Genomic DNA, 19146 nt, shown 5'->3' with positions numbered 1-19146 from the left:
GTATAAGTACTTGTGATAAGTCAGGTCATGTGAGGTCAGCAAAATAACATTATTTATTAAACCATTCAAGACATTCTCCTGAAATTTACTTCGATGAAAGTGGTAAGGAAAACTGGGGTTATCTGTTATGACAGTTGGCAGTACTGGTGTGATATTTTTCAGTGCGTCATTATTTCAAAATTTATTTAAAAAATATGTTTGTGTTAGAATATTTTTCTTCAATTCTCTGATCAAATAGTGATCATTATATAAAATATAGGATGTTTTGCAAATATTTTCGATTAGATTTAGTGTTTCCAACTGGAATCGCGTGTAGGCCTCTGAAACTACGACAGTTCCGCCCCCGGAAACTTAACTTTAAACTAATATCAGCAGCAGCGAATCACTATGTAGTAATGTATTCGTTTAATTTCAGATTTCCCCCGCGTGGAGGTCGGCCCGGAGAACCCCTTGAGGGTGGAGCGCGACTCCCAAGCCACCTTGCAGTGTTCAGTGGACGCAAAGCCCAAAGTTTCCGGCATCCGCTGGACCCGGAACGGTCGTTTCATCAGCACCAACAACAACCACGTGATCCACAGGGTCAGCATCCAGGACGCGGGGAAGTACACGTGCAGTGCGGAGAACGGTCTGGGAAAGGTGGGCGAGAAGGAGATCGCACTGGACGTGCTGTACGCACCGATAGTTACCCTGGAAGCGAAGACGAAAGAGGCCGAAGAGGGCGAGTCGGTGTACATAAAGTGCAACGTGACCGCGAACCCCAACCCGGTGACGATAGAGTGGGTAAAAGACGGCAAGCCGGATTTCCGACAATCCGGAGACACTCTCCGGCTGAGTCACGTGTCGGCGGAGAACTCCGGGACGTACATTTGCCGGGCGGTCAACATAATCAGCCCCAGCTCGCCCCCGATCCGGAGGAACGAGAAGATCGGCAACGCTTCGATCGCGCTGCTGATCCGGCACAAGCCCGGCAAGGCGAGGATCATGCCCGACAAGCCCATCGCGACGGAGGGCTCGGCGGTGACCCTGACGTGCACCGCGACGCCCCCGGGCTGGCCCGCCCCCCAGTACAGGTGGTTCCGCATCGGGAGCGACGGCCAGCCCACGATTCTGGCGACCGGCAGTAAATACACAATCGCTAACGCCAATCTCGGCACCGAAGGGGTCTATAATTGCCAGGCGACTAATGAATTGGGCCCCGGCGAGATGGCTTCAGTCAATTTACAAGTCCATCAGCCCCCGAGCTTCAAGTATCAATTAAAACCTCTGGAAACTAAGCGCGTCGGCGATCCCAATTTCTCCATGACCTGCAGCGCGAAAGGTAAACCGAAACCGGTGGTTAAGTGGCTGAAAGACACGGAGGAGCTCACTGCCGGCGTGAATATGTATGAGGTGAAGACCGAATACAGCGAGACCCATAACGGGGCCGTCAACGTACAGAGTATTCTCAAGTTCACCGGCAAAGCCAGACCTAATGGGAACGAATTGTTGCCGAGCGATCGGGGGATTTACACGTGCTCCTTCGAGAACGAGGTCAAGAAGTCCGAGTCCAGCATGCACCTCAAGATTGAACGTAAGTTCTTCGCCTCGCGCCAAATCAAATTTCCGCCAGCCTCGCCTGGAATATTTATCTGAAGAGATTTTTCTCGGGCCGGGGCTAAATATAGAGTTATAAATTGCCGGAGCCGTTTTGCGAATGTTTTCTATGAAAAAGAATTGTATGCGGGATTTGATTTCACCTTAAATTCTGTTTCGCTCAGCGACTGATAGCCCTTCCGCGCTGCTATCGGTAAAGTAAAAGCTCCCCCAGACTTCACTATTTCAAGATTGTCGCTTTCAAATGTACACTGACTGCTCTTGCATCACCGTCGTAAATGTCAAAATCACAATTGCTTCACACCATCATTATAATAATAATCATCCTGAACCAGTTATTGCTGACAATAAACTTTGAATTACAGGAATCTGTAAAAAAAAACACAAAATGAGATATTTTTTATTTAGATTCTCTTATTTTTTGGTCAAATGAATACAGGTTATCATAAATTTTATTTTTTACATCAATGGACATACCTCTATATCGTCTATGAAATTTGCCAACTACAATATTGAGTGCTTTCTTTCAAAGCTCAAAAGTCTTTTATGATTTATATCGAGTGTTCTTTTAAATTTATCCTCAAAGTTGGCGTTGAAGTGTTGAACGCAACTCTCGTCAATCTGCAAAGAAAAACACAAACAAAAACAACGCAAAAAGTGAGGTTAGATTTAAACAACTGATCTGTAATCCGTGGTGCGGTATCAATTTGAAGATAAATCCAAAAAAAATTACCTTTCGATGTACAAAAATAATGTTCTGTCGACTGTATGAAAGTTGAATCGAATTGTTTTTGGAAATAATGGCAACGCAGCCATTTTATGTCGAACCTCTTTCTTTTCGCACAGCTTCTGCAATAGCCCCGACCTAAAAAACTCCATATTTTATTAAGTTCCCCGAAAACACTCACTGACTTATTGAAATTGTTAAAAACATTCGGGATCATTTTTCTTTTTTCGCTTTTTCTCATCTACGCCACTCCATTTCGATTCTCTGTTCCCGAACGATTGATACTTAGGAAAATAAGTGTCGAACTTTATTTTATGAGGACCGAAGAATTTAACAAGTTTAAAAGGGCGTCGCTAAAAGTCGAGTGGAAAACTTTGACTTTGACACAAACGATAACTGCAAAAATAAACACAACAGAATCGGACTTAACAGGGTAAAATTGATGGATCAGCGTGAACAGTACATGCGAACAATACGGCGGCGCTTTGAACACTTCCGAGTGCGGGTCGCATACATTTCCTTTTTCTTTGGCGAAGCGCATTTTCAGCACCGATAAATTTCGTTCCAGATGAGCCGATCGTCCTCCATCAATACAACAAAGTCGCCTACGACATCTCCGAAACGGCCGAAGTCGTGTGCAAGGTCCTCGCCTACCCCAAGCCCGAGTTCAAATGGTTTTACGGCTCGCATCCCGCACCTCTTCAATCATCGTCGGAGGGTCATTACGTCATTCACACCAGCATGGAAGAGGACACGTTCACGAGTATCTTGCGCATCTCCGACATCAAGAAATCCGATTACGGCGATTACAATTGTCAGATCGTCAACAATCTGGGCAAGATCGAGACCAAGATCCGGCTGCAGCCGAAAGGGCCTCCGGAAAAACCGACGAAATTGGTCTCGTCACACAGCGGTCCGAACTACGTGACTCTCGATTGGGAGCCGGGCTTTAACGGCGGCATATCCAACACGAAGTACTTCGTCTCGTACAAAAAAGTGCCGAGCGACGAGGACGTCATGATCGAGGGGTGCGGCACCGTCTCCAAATCCACCGATTGGTCGGAGGTGGATTGCCAGCAGAATGTCCCGTGCAACGTCTCCCATTTGGACCAACACCAGACCTATTTGTTTAAAGTGAAGGCTCTCAACACTAAAGGCAACAGCGAACACTCGCAAGAAATCCGACTCACCACCAGAGTGGACAGAATACCGCTGCCGCAGAGGGTGGCTTACGACCCGGCCTCGCACACTCTTTCCATCAACCTTCCTGTCACATGCTTGCCTTTAGTGGCGGTCATCGAGACAATCAGCAGTGACAGTCATCCGATTCCGATTTGGCAGACTGTCGAGACAATTCCGTTGCAAGTCTCGGGGATCGCGCCCACCTACAAAGAAGCCAATTTGGACCAGATGAGTCGGAGTTACAAGGGTGCAGGTCGCTCCTTGGTGGACGAACCGATCGGAGTTAACGATAATTACACGCCGAGGGTGAGGGTTAAGTTGTGTCTGAGGACCAGGAAGGAGCACTGCGGTGACTTCGTGGAGGCAGAGTGTAAGTAACAAGTATTTATAATTTACTACGTCAAGGGTGTGGTTATTCCCTCTAATACCAGACACGTCAAATCTCACCCAATTCGGGAAGTAAAATGACCACAATTAATTCGTAAATACGAAGGTGATATTTTTTAGTGCTGGATTCTATTTGAAAATTCAGGAAAAATTCAATTTGTCATTTTTGGTACCGAATTTGCTCTTCAGAAGGTACTGAATACCAATAATAATTTGTACAGTCAATAATAATTCTATTGACATTAAAAATATGACCCCCTTTTTACGTTTTCCAAATTGAAATTGAAACAGGAATATGCAACCAAAAATACTTCCATACATTTCCAGAGCCAGAGATATACGTCCAAAATCTCAAAGGCTTCTTTGATCTAAATAATTGTTGATCGCATGGTATACGTTGTTGTTGATTTATTATAATTCCACAGAAGTCAAAGAAGAAATCATCCCATCTCCCTTTTTCGCTGTACATTTTTTCATCAAAAATTCATAGCCAACTTGATGAACTTTTCATTTGAACACCCGTTATGTTGTATTAGGCGGAATCTAGCAAATTAAAATCTTTCGATCTGTTTTATTCAGTCATAGATCAAAACCATATCGGTTTTCTCCAGGTTGGTGACAGCCATTTGTGATTTAAATTGAGGTCAAGATTGATGTTCTTATCAGAGTGACTTAATTTTGAAGGAAATGACAACAAAAAAGTCTACTATGATTTTTTTAAATCCGTTTTTTCATAAAATTCAGTGGATCCCAAACATTTTTGTGAAAAACTTTTTGCCCCTTTTTCTCGAAAAATGTCAACATTTGTATAAGGCATGATTGGCTCAATCGTTACCTATTGTGAAGTTCTGCCACTGGTTAAAATATCTGCACAACTTTTAAAGTCACCCTATACAGGGTGATTTTGAAAGTGGTGCAGATATATGCCGTTCACGACTATTTTAAACACGAAGGAGGCCGCGATATTTTTTCGTTAGATTGGCGTGAGGTCCTGTGATATGACGTTTCTTTTTTAAATATTCGCATTGTTGTCAATTCCGTCATTAATTTAGTTAATTAGAATTTACCCAGAACTGCCCTACAAATATGTATGTTTCATTTCAATTACAATTTTACGATTATTGTTCCTAATGCGTTCAATTATTTAAAAAATGTTACAACTTGGGAGCAGTGTTCGGTTGAATTATAACCTAAAATAGATTTATTAAGACAAATCACAATACTGCCAACTAAAATGTCAGATTTTCATAGATAGTCCGAATTTGAAATAATCGTGAATGGTTTATACTTTAATCACGAGCTACTGGCTTCATGTAGAACTCGGAAAAAATATTTAAAAAATTCTATGTCAAAAAATAAAATGACATTTATTTTTTGGGCTACAATTTTTTTAAATTCCTTTTAGTTTTCTACGTTGTTCTACAACTTTGTAGGTAAAATTTCGGCACATTTTAAAAATACACACTTGTATATCATGTTTTATAAAATGTACGCCAATGCGAAGTAACCTATAGGAAATATGCTTTAAAACAAGGAAACCGCATTAGTGTACGTTTTATAAAATATGATATACAGGGTGTATTTTTAAAATGTGCCGAAATTTTACCTACGAGGTTGTTTGACAACGTAGAAGACTAAAAGCAATTAAAAAAAATTGTAGCCCAAAAAATAAGTGTCATTTTATTTTTTGACATAGAATTTTCTAAACATTTTTTCCGAGTTCTACATGAAGCCAGTAGCTCGTGATTAAAATATCTGCACAACTTTCAAAATCACCGTGTATACTCGCACATTTTGAAATTCGTCGTCAGTGTCTTCTAACAGTCTTTTTGTTCGTTTCTGATGTTATAATACCTTCAACAATGCTTCTATCTTTCACCGGAGTCTTTTTATTTCTGTTCATTCCTTTAATTGATTTCTTATTCTAGTTAAGTTCGGCAAAGACCAGTTACAAGACAATTGACACAAGTTTTTCTAATTCATTTGACCTGACCTTGACCGAAACAAGTGGTTGGTCACCTTTCCATTATCTCTTTCTCCCCCTTCAAAAATGTCCAGATTTGAAATTTCGATATTTTTTTCACGAACATTTCACGTCACACTTTTCCGACTACCCTCTCGCAATAAACGTAGTCTCGGCCTGAATTATTAAATCCAGCTTGTATACATCGTCCAGACAAATATATTTCTCGGAATTTACGTATTCGTGACATGTAATTCGTGTAATTAACGTCCGGGAAAAGTAATTAAGTTCTTATATTTCTTAAACGCGATGTCTAACTCTCTAATCATTCTCTTTCATGGCCGGAGGAGGGGTGTATTTACATCATTATATTTGTACCGAGTTAATTAGATTCTCCACCCTTTCATTATAATCGTTCTCTTCGTCCGAAATAACAAATGCGCGTCAAGCTAGTAGAGCTCGCAGGAAAGCACGAGTGCCGCTGTCAAAATTCCTGAATTAATTTGTCCGGATTTACATTCGAAAAATCTTCAAAAGAATTTTTATGAAATTTCTAGCCGACGCGTTCACTCTTTTAACAGCTTAACGTTCCGGAAAGCGTTTTTGTTGTGACCGCGGCGGCGGCGGCGATTTGTCGTCGCCAAGGGACCGTCATCACTCTGTATATACTCGTACGTTCGGGATGAATAACAAATTCGGATTTCCTCCGATCACGCTTTAGTTTTATTGCTCACTTCTTCACCACCAGTTCTTAGTAACATCGACAATTCAAATTTTGAAAACGCCGATTCAAATCTCGTTCCCATTGAAAAGCTTGCTCTCAAGCTTGAAACTTCCAATCCGTCTGCATTGTTTTTTCAGGAGCTTTCCGCTACCTGGTCCGGATCGCTCTAACTCCTCCCGGATCTCTTTGTTTCGTTATTGTTTATTGGACGAAATTCCCTCATTTGTTCCCTTTCGCTCCGTCGCGAGGGATTAAATCTTGTACTTAACTGCCGCAGAAATGTTATCTTGAATTTTTTAACGCAAATCCTATTGCAGTGGGATCATCTTACATCCGGGAAGCCTCGGCTCTCGCCACACCGACCCTGATCGCCATCATCGTCTCCTGCATCGTCTTCGTCTTGTTCGTGGGTCTCCTCTTGATCTTCTGCAGGTGCAAGAGGAACCAGTCGAAGAAGTCGCAGGCGAAAGACTACGAGATGGACTCGGTGAGGCCCACGATAATCCCGCAGCAGAACCAGGCGCCGCCCCCGTACTACCCCTCCACCGGGATGGAGAACAAAGCCTTGGAACATTCCCTGGACTTGGCGTTGGCCATGGAGGACCAGAAGAATGTCTACGCGACGCAGAACGGTTACGGTTATCACGTGGCCAATCCCGACATCCAGGGTCGACAGAACATCACCAATAACGACTGTGAGTTGGCAGCGACGGCGGTGTGGGAAAGCCGGAGTGACGTGTCTGTTTCAGGGGCTAATATGGGCTACTTGGAGAACAGTTATTCGAATTCTAATAACGGCGGCAGCGTTAATTCCCAGGACTCGTTGTGGCAGATGAAAATGGCTGCGGCGTCGACCAACTCGACCAATCAACTCCAACCCCATCATATCAATGTTGATAGGCAGAACTCGTACGGATATGATCCCATAACCCATGGAGGTTACGGGGCGGTCGACGATTATGCCCCCTATCCGCACATAACGACGCAAAGTAATCACGGCGACGACTACATGAGGAACAGCAACAATCCGTCCAGGCAAGATTATTGCAGCGATCCGTACGCTGCCGTGCACAAGCCCAAGAAGAGGATCGACCAACATATTGGTGAGTATAAAGAGGCTTTAGTGGCGTCCTCATCATCCCCATAAACCATAACCGGCTTTGTTGTTACATTAATAATTGAACAGACATCTTGGAAAAATTGCCTTCGTATATACTTATTGTACAGCGTATCTATTGTATATGACCCGAGCGGGACCGTAACCGCAAAAGAGGTTTTTAAATCTTCAAAGCGCGCTTTTTCATAATTAAAAGCGGCGGAGTGGCGGATGATTGAAGTGCACGGCACGGTTGAGCTACAAGTCGAACATTTTTTGATGGATCCCGCGAGCACAGCTCACAACACTTAAATTAATTTAATTAAATGCGAGAGAAAATGTGTGCAAGAAAATGCATTTCTTGAAGAAGAGTCTGCAGCAAGATTGAAATCCTTTTGTCGAAGGACTAATTCACGATATTCACAAAATCACTGAAATTACGAATTTTCTTCTTTATTTATGTATGTATGTGAAATGTCGAAAATGAGATTTTGTTAAATCTTTCTTACCTGTTTGTCGTATAACTGAAATAGTTATTGTGAAATATCTACAGAGTGATCACAAAAAAAACGCACCAGCTTATATCTTGTTTATTTGAAATGCAATTTCAACGAGCGGTACATCAAATTAAAGGGTTCTAAAAGTACTACAGGGTGAGCAACAATAACTGTTTCTGTTGACAATAAAAAAAATTACATGAAATTTTCAAGACTGAATTGTACCTATTTCGGTTTGCTTTATTAACACTATTGACAGCTGGTATACATTTCATATTTAAACGTCTTGGTTTTTGTATTCTTTTATTAATAAAATGGTTTTCTCGTTGGAACATGACATAAAAGTCGCCAGAATTTATTGCCAACTCAATCAGTAATTGTTGTTCACACGGTATAAACTGGATATAAAATATTGCCCTTAGCAACCCTACCTTGCAAGGGTCAAGTTAATTTTTTTAAATGGCAACATCTAATTTTTTTGGTACAGTTAGATTCATTATGGTTTCTCAGTTCAAAAATATAGCACACCTGTATATTGAAAACATAAGAAATAAATAAATGTCAATTACAAATTATTAGGAATAAGTAGAACTTTATTCGTAACAGGCCATGAATTACTTGTAGCCGTGGAAACACAAAAAATAAAAATTTATTTTGAAAATAAACTTTATTTGTCGTAACATTTAAATATACAGGGTGTGCTATTTTTGTGTGTTTTTGAACTCAGAAAAGCATAATGAATCTAACTGTACCAAAAAAAAACTGTATGTTGCTATTTAAAAAAATTAAATTGACCCTTGACCCTTGCAACGTAGGGTTGCTAAGGGCAACATTTTATATCCAGTTTATAGTACTTTTTGATCGAAAAAAGATTTTGACGATTTGTTTTCTGTAGGCTAACATAACAATTTCAAAAAATCTGGTTTGCAATTATTGATAATATTGATAAGAAATAACTTTGTGTATGTTTTACGTGAAAGAATATAAGTATGATAACATTACATCCAAAGTCATCAATAAATTATCTTAACATAAACAATCAAAATTGCTCCTAATATCACTGTGATCGTCAAAAAAAAAAAACCTTGCGGTCAATATTGTCGCATAAATTTCAAGATTTATCGTAATTTCCGTTGTCTGTTAAGTTTTTCCGCATGATTCAAACTTCCTTCTGGGTTCTTTTTTTCTTTACTTTACATTAATTTGCTGTCAAACAATGATTATGCGGATATGCATATGTCCCTGGGAAAATATAGAAACAATGTTATTTCTACTGCAAGATTTTGTCGTGACAGATACTCGTTAAGATGTCACAGCAGTATTGTTTTTAGAAGACAGAACCCAAGAATGAGAGAAATATGAAGCGAAGCAATAATGAGTGTACTTATTCTATCGGGATTAATAATAGTACGGTGCGATCAATTAAAAAATAAATCGAGTTGGCGTGTTACCTATGGCAACCCATGCTATAGCATAGGCTCCAAAGCAAACTCAATTTATTTTTTAAATGATCGCTCGGTATATTAAAAGACAAGTTTCATAAGACCAGTCTTGAAGCACGAATTCAAGATTAAAAAACGAGTGGCGTAGCCACGAGTTAGGTATTTTAAAGAATGAGTGCTTCAAGGTCTTATGAAACGAGTTTTTTTATAGGTACTATTTTTTGTAATTTGCCCTTTTAAGCCGTTTTTACACAAAAATGTTTACTTTCCTCGATTTAGGGATTTTTGTGGCGGTTGGTAATGTCTTAATTTTAAAAGTGAAAATTTGATCAAGTCTTCAAAGTCGCTTTTTGTTTTATCCAAATTCTGTCACAAAACACGAATATGGAAGATAATCTTTCATGTACTATTGCGAGCATGGAATTTCGGGCAGACTTGAAATTTGACTGATATAAGATGTGAAACAGGCTTTAGGTGCTAGACGTATTAATAACCTCATTTTAATATCCACTATTGTCACATATCATTTTGACAAATTGCATTCACCAATCCTGAGAAGTTGCTAGTGCTTAGATGTGGACTTTGGAAATCAGTAATTAAAATGTACTTAAAATAATTGTGCATAATAATTGTGACAGTTTATTTTGAAGTTCAGTCAAAATTAATTACATATGACATTTATGACAGTAAAGCTTAGACTACATTGGGTTTTTTAAATGACATTTAAATTGCTGTCCGAAATTCCATGCTCGCCATAGTACGCCCGCTGAAATACGTGAAATTGCCAAAAATACCTTGCCTGATAAATCCTGATAAGTAATTCTTTGCACATTTTGTAATTTAAATTGACACTCATGACGGATCAAGCTTTGCCAACGTAAAAATTTTCGTAAAATGTTCTGTAAAATAATGGCTATAAGGACATCCCAGATGATGACGTCGCGTTCGTTAATATGTTTATTAGAGAATCAAAATGGAGACAAATTACAAAAACAAAATATTTCAAAACCATTTGTTCTATAGACAGGGAAATCCTCGAAAGAGTACAAATTAATATTGTTAGAAGCGTTCAGATTTACAGAGCTCTGCATGAACAAAATTTTGAACAATTACTTTACATTTTTGCATTTTATTGATTTTTCAACAACAAATCTCTGTCTTTCATTACCGACTTTGCTACTAACATTAAGATAATAATTTTGCTTTATTGTTCTTTAAAAATCGGTATCGAACACTCGTACAGTATTGAAATAAATCCAATATCTTGCCAAATTTACTTTCGGAAAGTACGAAAGAGGTGGATTTTTTACCATTTCCCTAATATTCTCTTATCTTCACTGAACAATGTACTGTCGAGATGTTCCCCCAATTGTGGGACAATCTGTATAAATTAAGATATTGCCTGCAATAAAGTCCTGCACTGTTTTCTCTTACATAAACAACCGTTTTCACATATTACAGCTTGGTAAGTTTAAACCTGTAGGTATATTACGTGAACAATCAAAGATCTTTCTTGAAAGTGATATCCACGAGCTTCCAGAATGTTCGCACAAATGTATTATAGTCGGCGGTGATTACACTGAAACATAGTAGGCTACATGTTTTCATTGCAATGTTAATAAAGGTGCTTTAGACAGATTCTCCTTAATATTTGAACGTCGTATGAACACCATAAATAAGTTTAAACTTAGTAAGCTTTATTATATGTACAGGGTATTTCACGAGTGATAATGAGCCAAAGAAATTGAAAATGCAATCTACAATACATTTCCAAAGTTATCGTTGCTATTTTAAATATCGCATTCTTTTAAAATGAAATTATGAATCCATGATGGTTTTGCTTCCAATAATTTTATTTGTCACAACTGACATTTACGAAGAAGTCAAAGTACTTTGCAAATGTATTGTGGGTTGCATTTTCAATTCCGTCAGGCTCATTATCACTCAAATAAATACTACCCATTATTTAATAATAATAATAATCGTAAATTATTGAAATTATTATTAAATAATTGAAATTATAAAAAACACATATGCGGTTTACAATCGATAATTGATAAATGTAGGATTTGCGGAACTGAAGGGGAAACAATTGAACACATCATTTCTTCTTGCACCGTTTTGGCTCAAAGCGAATATAAAAAACGTCACGATATATTCGCTAAAATTATACACATGAATTTAGCTGTTAAATTCAATTTATTAAAGAATACACAACCACATTATAGTTATACACCAGAAAGTTGTTTGGAAAATGACAGTTACAAGTTATATTTTGATAGAACAATTTTAACGGACATCCATATTAAGCATAACAGACCAGACATTATAATTTTAAATAAACAACAAAAGCAAGCATATCTTTTAGATATAGCTGTTCCAAATTCACATAATATAACACAGACATATAATACAAAAATTAATAAATATTTAGAGCTCTCCGTTGCTATGAGAAATCTTTGGTGTTTAGAAAAAAATTCGATTTTACCACTTGTCATTTCAGCAACGGGAATAGTACCGCAATCTCTTTTTAAAAATTTAAAAATTCTGGATTTAGATAACGTTGGTAGTTGAAATTCAAAAAGGTATATTATTATACTCATGTCACATCGTGAGGAAGTTCCTTAACATTGACACAGAACATAATAACAACAAAGTCAAAATGCGGAGGCGAGACGCCGGTAATTATGTTGATAAGCACTGCACTATTACTTGATAGTAATATCCGTAATAGTGTATGTACTCCGGCAAAATTGCCGTGCCGCCGGGTGGAGGTGGGATAGTAAACTCTGTCCACTCATAGATTGCCTGACATAAATGTTACTAAAAAAGTTCACTCTACGCTACAACAAATAGATCCGGCCCGAAATTTAAAAAAATGGAAAGAGTATGTTTACACGTGATGTTTTATTACTGTTCTGCATGTTTGCACTTAAGAAAGATGAAAGAAAACTTCAGTATAGTAGGAGTAATATATTAGGTTTTATTAATACAGGGTATTTCACGAGTGATAATGTCCCTGACGGAATTGCAACCCACAATACATTTTCGAATTTCCGAGAAAAGCTGGCTAATGAAATTAAAATATCCAGCTTTTTTCGGAAATGGCTAAACACAAACGAGATTAATATTTAATGCATGAATAAAAATTACCTCGGTATCATTTTCGATGGTTGTAATGTCACTTAAAGTGTTCATTATGCTAGATTCTTGAGGCACGCACTCACTTCACAAATTCAAAAAAATCAACAAAAAATCGCAACGGAACAGATCAAAACAGCAACACGATCAAAATTAAGAATTTTTAAAACCAGAGAAACGCAAACCAAAGCTCTAAAGATGAAAAATCGCACTTGACAGCACTGACAGTTTCAAATTTGAAATGTCATATAATTTATTTTTCGCGTGGGTTTCATAACAACCAATGAAAATTAGTGGCGGGAATCTTTCAAGATATTACCAACACAATCTATGATACTTTGTTAATATTTCAATGTTATGGTTTGGGGATTTTGTTATCTAAGGATATTTAAAAAACTGCATTCTATCAGTGGACGTAGTCTAGTATTGTATCAATCACACCATTAAACTATTACTGAAACATGTAAAGAATGAGGACAAAATAATTTTCTAAGTCGAACTATGGGATTTTATCCAATCTTTATTTAGGAAACTTCCAGCAGAAAATGAAAAAAGCTTTATGACAATGAGAAACATCTGCTGTAGACGTAAGAGATCATTTCTTGAGGCTCTTACCAACACAAAAGCTAATTAACAATCCTTAATTGAAAACTGGTGTCTTTGAGTTGTGTTTAAACATCATTAAACTTTACACTGAAACAAGCTACATTGTAACTTGAATAAACCAAATATGTAGAAATGGTGAAGCATGCAAAACATATATTGTTCAAATTTTTTTCATAAATATTAAAGTAAGAAAGTATTTTGTCTCAGCCCACGCTGATTCTGAATGTGGAATTTTTCAGCGGAAGCGATATTTTCCTTAAAAAAAGACCGTTCAGATGAAATTAAATTGGAAAGAAGTGCAAGTGGTGATTAGCACCGGCTCTTATTAGCCGGAACATTTTATCTCGTCTTTGTCCGTTGTATCTTGAGATGTCTGAAACATTTATTGAACAACAAAGACGATTATCTCTATTCAAACCTCTTGATTACTTTAAAATTAGTTAGAATAACATTTGTACATGCGGTTTTAACTAGTCGAGAAATGTTATTTTAAATTTTCTGTTTTCCTACCAAACAGTTTTGAAACGGAATCCAAACAATATTCCCGCTCTGTTGGGATATTTAAAATAGTCGTGAAACAATCTGTTTGAAGTGATTTTTCTCGGAAGCTGTTGCTCTTCTCCATTTGTAAAATCTCTTTGACTATTTGCATTCCGTAATTAAGTAACGGTTTTATTTTTTCCGACTTGAAATGAAATTTGACGTTTTTTTTGCAGACTCTCCGTACCACGACGTTAGCGGCCTTCCGGATCCGTATTTGGAGCAAATGGAGGACGAGAAGCCGCCCCAACACATGTCACTAAGTTACGAAGAAAGTTTAGAAAGTGGATATTCAACTCCAAATTCGCGGACAAGAAGAGTAATCCGAGAAATAATCGTCTAAGTGTTGTTTTCCGTTGACCGATTTGACAAACGTTTTTTTTTTGTGCTTCCGCGTGTCTGCAAGAGTAAATCCCCTACTTTTATGGTTTCGAAAGTAATTATCTTCTTGAGTACCTGAAATCACGTTATTATTCTTCACAATATTAGTGTTTTTAATGTTTGTGTGTGTGTACGTGGACCGTTTTTAACTGCCATTATTGTGTCACAAATTTTGCCATTCGAAAGCCAAATGTGGACTAACAAACTTAAAAGAGAGACGAGTTTTTTAAATAAAATGTGATTATGATTGCAATAAGTATTTGTTGTGTAATGTTATTGTATTGTTTTGATTTGTGAGTATTACAGATGTTATCACTTTTCGTCGATTTGTGCCTTAAAGACTGGTAAATAAGCGGATTTGCCACTTTTTAAAGTGCTTATTATTTTTTTATGGATCATATTTATTTTGTAAAGAGAAAACGTGCCAAAGAAAAGTGATAAAGTCTGTCATATTTTGTATTTGTGTTTCTCTTGTGTTGTCAAGTTGCAATGTTTTTTATATTTACTCGAGCAATTCTGTTTTCAAAATTGTAAAGCTCAAACGTTTTTAATTTTATTTCAAGTGATCTCACAAGATGATATAAATGCCGGTTTGTAGAGAAATTTTATCGATTTGATTCTTGTATATGTTCTGTAAATACAATGCAAAAAAGACTATTATTTTGTAAATGTAAGACTAGCACTAAGATTATTATTATACTCGAATTTTAATGTTGTAAATAAATTCCCCATAATAAGTTTTTTATTTGTATGTATCAGCCGTTCCATTTGAATTATGCCCTTAATGTAATTTGGTAATTTCATAAAGCCTAATTATAAATAAAGGGCTTATTTAATAATGGGTAACCTTATCTCTGCATTTTATATACTCGTTTATATACCCTTAGTATGGCATTAATGAGATAGGGCAATTTCTCGAGGTGTCTCTTCGCAAGCATCTGACAAACATCCGCAAACTTTACTTCAAGTTTCTCGAGAATGACGAAAATTATTCCATCGTGTATCCATTACGTCTTTCACACAAGACTGTGTGTTGTGGTATTCCGACCGAGTTCCTCTCAAACCTTAATGCCGTTTTCGCAATATGTCTACAAGGCCCAGGAAAGTCAGAAGCAGAACTAAAAAATAACTTTGTGTGAAGTATCATTATTTGCAGATGGATTCGTCGAAATTAGCAATTTCAAACAAATATTACAATATTCTCGTGGCTTTTCGATAAGAAATTATACTTGATAAAACGGAAATATTTCACCCCAGGTGCTTTTCCATTCCAATTCTAAAAGACAATTAGACTATTTTTTTCTTATCTTAAAAATTTGTCCTTCAATTTTTGTTATGTACGTATTACAATTCGTAACCTAATTTTATCGACAACTCTGCTTGTTAAGAACGACCTCCCTCTTCTCGTTTTTCAAAGAAGGAAAAACTAATTAAGACAATTTGTCTGTAATAAATTTCTCGTTAAAAGTGCCCAAAGAAAGTAATTCAGAATTAAATTCTAAACCATAGAGAATTTGCTATCATTCCGTTGGTAAGGATAAAGGCTCTTTAAAATAAAAGAAAGAAGACTAATTTATACTCCACCTTTAAAACCAAAGGCAGAAGTTTATACAGGCTGGTCCAACAAAAACGAAACAGGTGTGTTGTGTGACACTTAACCTCATTTTTTAAACAGTCGGACAGGTAAAATTAATTTGCAGGGGGGGCATGTAATATGGCTATTTTAGTATATTTAACACTTTAAATCGGTGAGTACAGTTTCTTTGAACTCGTTGTTCTTAAGAAATCTCGTACAATTGGTAAGCAGTGAAATTTCTTAAATTTTAATACTAAACAACATTGAAACTTAAAAAGTTTAAATATCCTTCTTTTGGTGGAAAGCATAATTCTCACTAATAATAATTTCATTCATCATCAAGATTTCAATTGTGTTTGACAAACACATTTTTTTCTGATAATAAAACAATAAAAGAAAATAATATTTCTGTAATCTATCAGCTTAAAAGAGATATGAAATATACCTATCTAAAACGCGAACATAAAACTTTTACTTCCTATTTTATCTGAAAAAGATTATATTTATACACGATTTATACAGATATAAAATTTTTGATCGGTATGATTATTTAAATTTTGACACTGTTTCGCTCCAAGAAATGAGATTTAGACTTGTCGTGTTTTTTATTTCCTTTAAAGACCTCAGTTCGGCAGCAACGATAACAACCTTTACTTACCTATCAACTTAAGAGTAAGCTATATTCTGTTACATAAATCTTTGATAATAACTAGTAAACCATAAGTGTAACCACATTCATTTACGTTTTCTATTATGCTAATTCTGTATCGAAATGTGATCAACAAGAAACACGATTGCATTATGTCGAGCAGCTGGGCGATAAAAGCTGATGAAAGCAAGGAAAAGTGCAATCTTCAATCTAGTAGTGTCGTTTACTAACAATAAGATGCAGGAGTTAACATGAATGTGTAACACTGGAATTAGTTGAATTTTTTTAAAACAACTTTAAATTCTCATTTTTATCAGATTGAGTAAATTTATATTTCAATATTTTAAACTACATATCTGCTGAAAATTCTTCACTGGATAAGAGTTGTTTACGATACGTGTAATTTACCACTTGACAATAAAATGTCTGCGACAAAAAAAAAATATCTTCAAGCAGTCAAAAATCGCGCCTTTGTGTATCTCCATATAATATATCGAATGATCAAATTAATTTATAATCGAGTTATCCATGAATCCGAAATCGTATGTCGTTTCTTGAACAAAAAATACAGCTTAAAACACAGGTTAGATTTGAGCATATCAATCGAAAAGACATACGGAAACATCGAAACAGTTAAAGTGGCATTTTTTTGTGAGCGGAGTAGAAACACTTCAAGTCCTAGGGTAGAAGTGTCCACAGGTGGCTCGATCGAGTCAAATGTAACTCATTTGAAGCATTTGTCACGACTTACTTATCAATTACAACTATCAATTACACGAAATATTCAATAATTAATATCCCTGTTAAAAAAAAGCCTATAGAAATGCGAAATAACGAAATTATTACCCAATATTTAACCGGTTCCACTGTGGTGTAACACGAGTCGTCCCGTGTGGGCGTGTCCATGGATGTCAGATACAGATGTCAAAAAATAAAGTGCAAGATAGCTGTCAGTGTTAAAAAGCAAACAGTTGTATCGTTTGCTATTCACGTTTTGATCATTTTTGTTATATTTAGCGAATAACTGAAGTATAATTGATCCCATGGAAAATGAAATGCATTGCACGTCTCCAGAAGTGACGCAGATCGCGGCAAACTCTATGTAGGATCTAATCCCACCAAAGTCCCGAAAAGTGCATGATTTCTACATAATGTTTCTGATGAAAAGTACGGGGTCATTATAAATGATTGTCTCATCGCAGTAGGCGTTGGCGACGTAGTTGAATGTGCCTTGCGGCACATATAACATGAGTGAGACTAGCATCGCTGATAGGATAGGTAGCGCTGCTGGCTGTAGTGTAAATTTGTCTACTAGTTTGTCTAACGTTGCGAAGCTAGCGGCACACAAATTTGTGTGGGTTTTCAACGCCAACTGCGATGGGACAATCATTTATAATGAGCCTGTATCTTGCTACAAAGGTAACATTTCTGAGATCCCTAGATGAAGAATTATAAATTATTACTGTAGCTTAAGTGTGACCGGCGCTTGTCGATGCTAATTTGACAATGAGAGATATCGAAGATTTAGGCTCTGCTATCTTAGTAAAAGTTCAGCATACTAAAATTTACAAATCGCAATAATTCACCATTTTAGGAAAGTTTTACCTGGAAATTTGCAGAACGTACATTAGATAATTTAGATAGCGTTGTAGACTTTACTAATACATATTATCGAAACATAGATTACCAATAATATTACAAGGGAAGTAGAAATTACTGGTGCCTTAAAATTTGAAAACTGCAAGTTTGAAAATTACAATTTTAATGTAAGTGCAGGAAAACAAAAATAAATAATTAAGTTCATGTCCGATTTTTTTTGTGATCCGCTTGAAGATAACATAGTATACATATATCATTCAGAGTAGAAGGTCTTTTTGTACTTCGCCCAGTTGCAACCTCGACTTCGTCTCGGTTTTCAATCTCTGGACTTAGCATAAAAAGACTAACTTCAACTTTTATTTGTTAATCAATTCCGAAACTGAAAAACAGATCTTATCGAAGTTAAAAATGCTGTTTAATATTTTGAAACAAACATTTTAATGAAATTAGACAGAATAAATTAACGAAATTAAAAGGGAAGCTGAAGAGTTTTAATATGAATAATCAAGCTCCCGAACGTAGGAGAGCTAAAGCAAAACCTGAAAATAAACGCGCTGCTGCCTTAGAAATTGGATACGGTGTAATAAACAATGTTGCAATAAAGGAATTCGCATTGTCAAGACATTTAGTTAGTAGCATCGTTATTTTCTTCCGAAAATTTTTCGGATTACCTACTATAATTGATTTCATATAAATGTTCATCAAGGGAGCTGTGCATTTGTAAAAGCACCTTTAATTTAGTTACATTACAAAAGTCACATTTATGAAGGTCATGTCCAATAAATCTTTACTTGGTAAAAATACAAAGACAAAAACAAATATGAATTACTTTAATTTAATCAGTAAAAAGACGTGACATTGCTTTTGAAATCAGCAATGTTAAAATGGACAAAAACTGAAAAATTAGTCAAATCGGATTCGCGCAGAGCAAGCAACTTTGAAAGTCAAATTCACTAGCTTTAGCTTTAATACCAACAGAAAATCAGATTTTCATGGCTTGCTTAGATGCACATTTATATGAAATTGAGTATATGTCAACCTTT

General features: G+C 36.6%; 1 protein-coding gene and 1 long non-coding RNA gene across 3 annotated transcripts in view; one reads left to right on the top strand and one right to left on the bottom strand.

The window, feature by feature from the left end:
* LOC138125510 (uncharacterized) overlaps nucleotides 1–2890 on the bottom strand; it is an 88255-nt gene extending 85365 nt beyond the window's left edge. For both annotated transcript variants that reach the window (XR_011157477.1, XR_011157476.1), the window contains exons 1-4: nucleotides 2506–2890; nucleotides 2327–2458; nucleotides 2071–2214; nucleotides 1737–1962 (exon numbers count right to left, since the gene is read on the bottom strand). This is a non-coding gene — a long non-coding RNA (uncharacterized lncRNA). The remainder of the gene's footprint in view (nucleotides 1–1736; nucleotides 1963–2070; nucleotides 2215–2326; nucleotides 2459–2505) is intronic.
* Nucleotides 1–15024, top strand: part of ed (echinoid) — a 95462-nt gene extending 80438 nt beyond the window's left edge. Inside the window, exons 5-9 of the mRNA XM_069040844.1 lie at nucleotides 416–1570; nucleotides 2889–3872; nucleotides 6894–7271; nucleotides 7326–7679; nucleotides 14075–15024. Of these exons, the coding sequence (XP_068896945.1) occupies nucleotides 416–1570; nucleotides 2889–3872; nucleotides 6894–7271; nucleotides 7326–7679; nucleotides 14075–14241 (3038 nt within the window). The 3' untranslated portion in view covers nucleotides 14242–15024. The remainder of the gene's footprint in view (nucleotides 1–415; nucleotides 1571–2888; nucleotides 3873–6893; nucleotides 7272–7325; nucleotides 7680–14074) is intronic.
* The last annotated feature ends 4122 nt before the right edge of the window (nucleotides 15025–19146 follow it).

Source organism: Tenebrio molitor, chromosome 3 (genome assembly GCF_963966145.1).
Source record: "Tenebrio molitor chromosome 3, icTenMoli1.1, whole genome shotgun sequence".
NCBI classification, from domain to species: Eukaryota; Metazoa; Arthropoda; class Insecta; order Coleoptera; family Tenebrionidae; genus Tenebrio; species Tenebrio molitor.
This window is presented reverse-complemented; position numbering and strand designations above follow the sequence as displayed.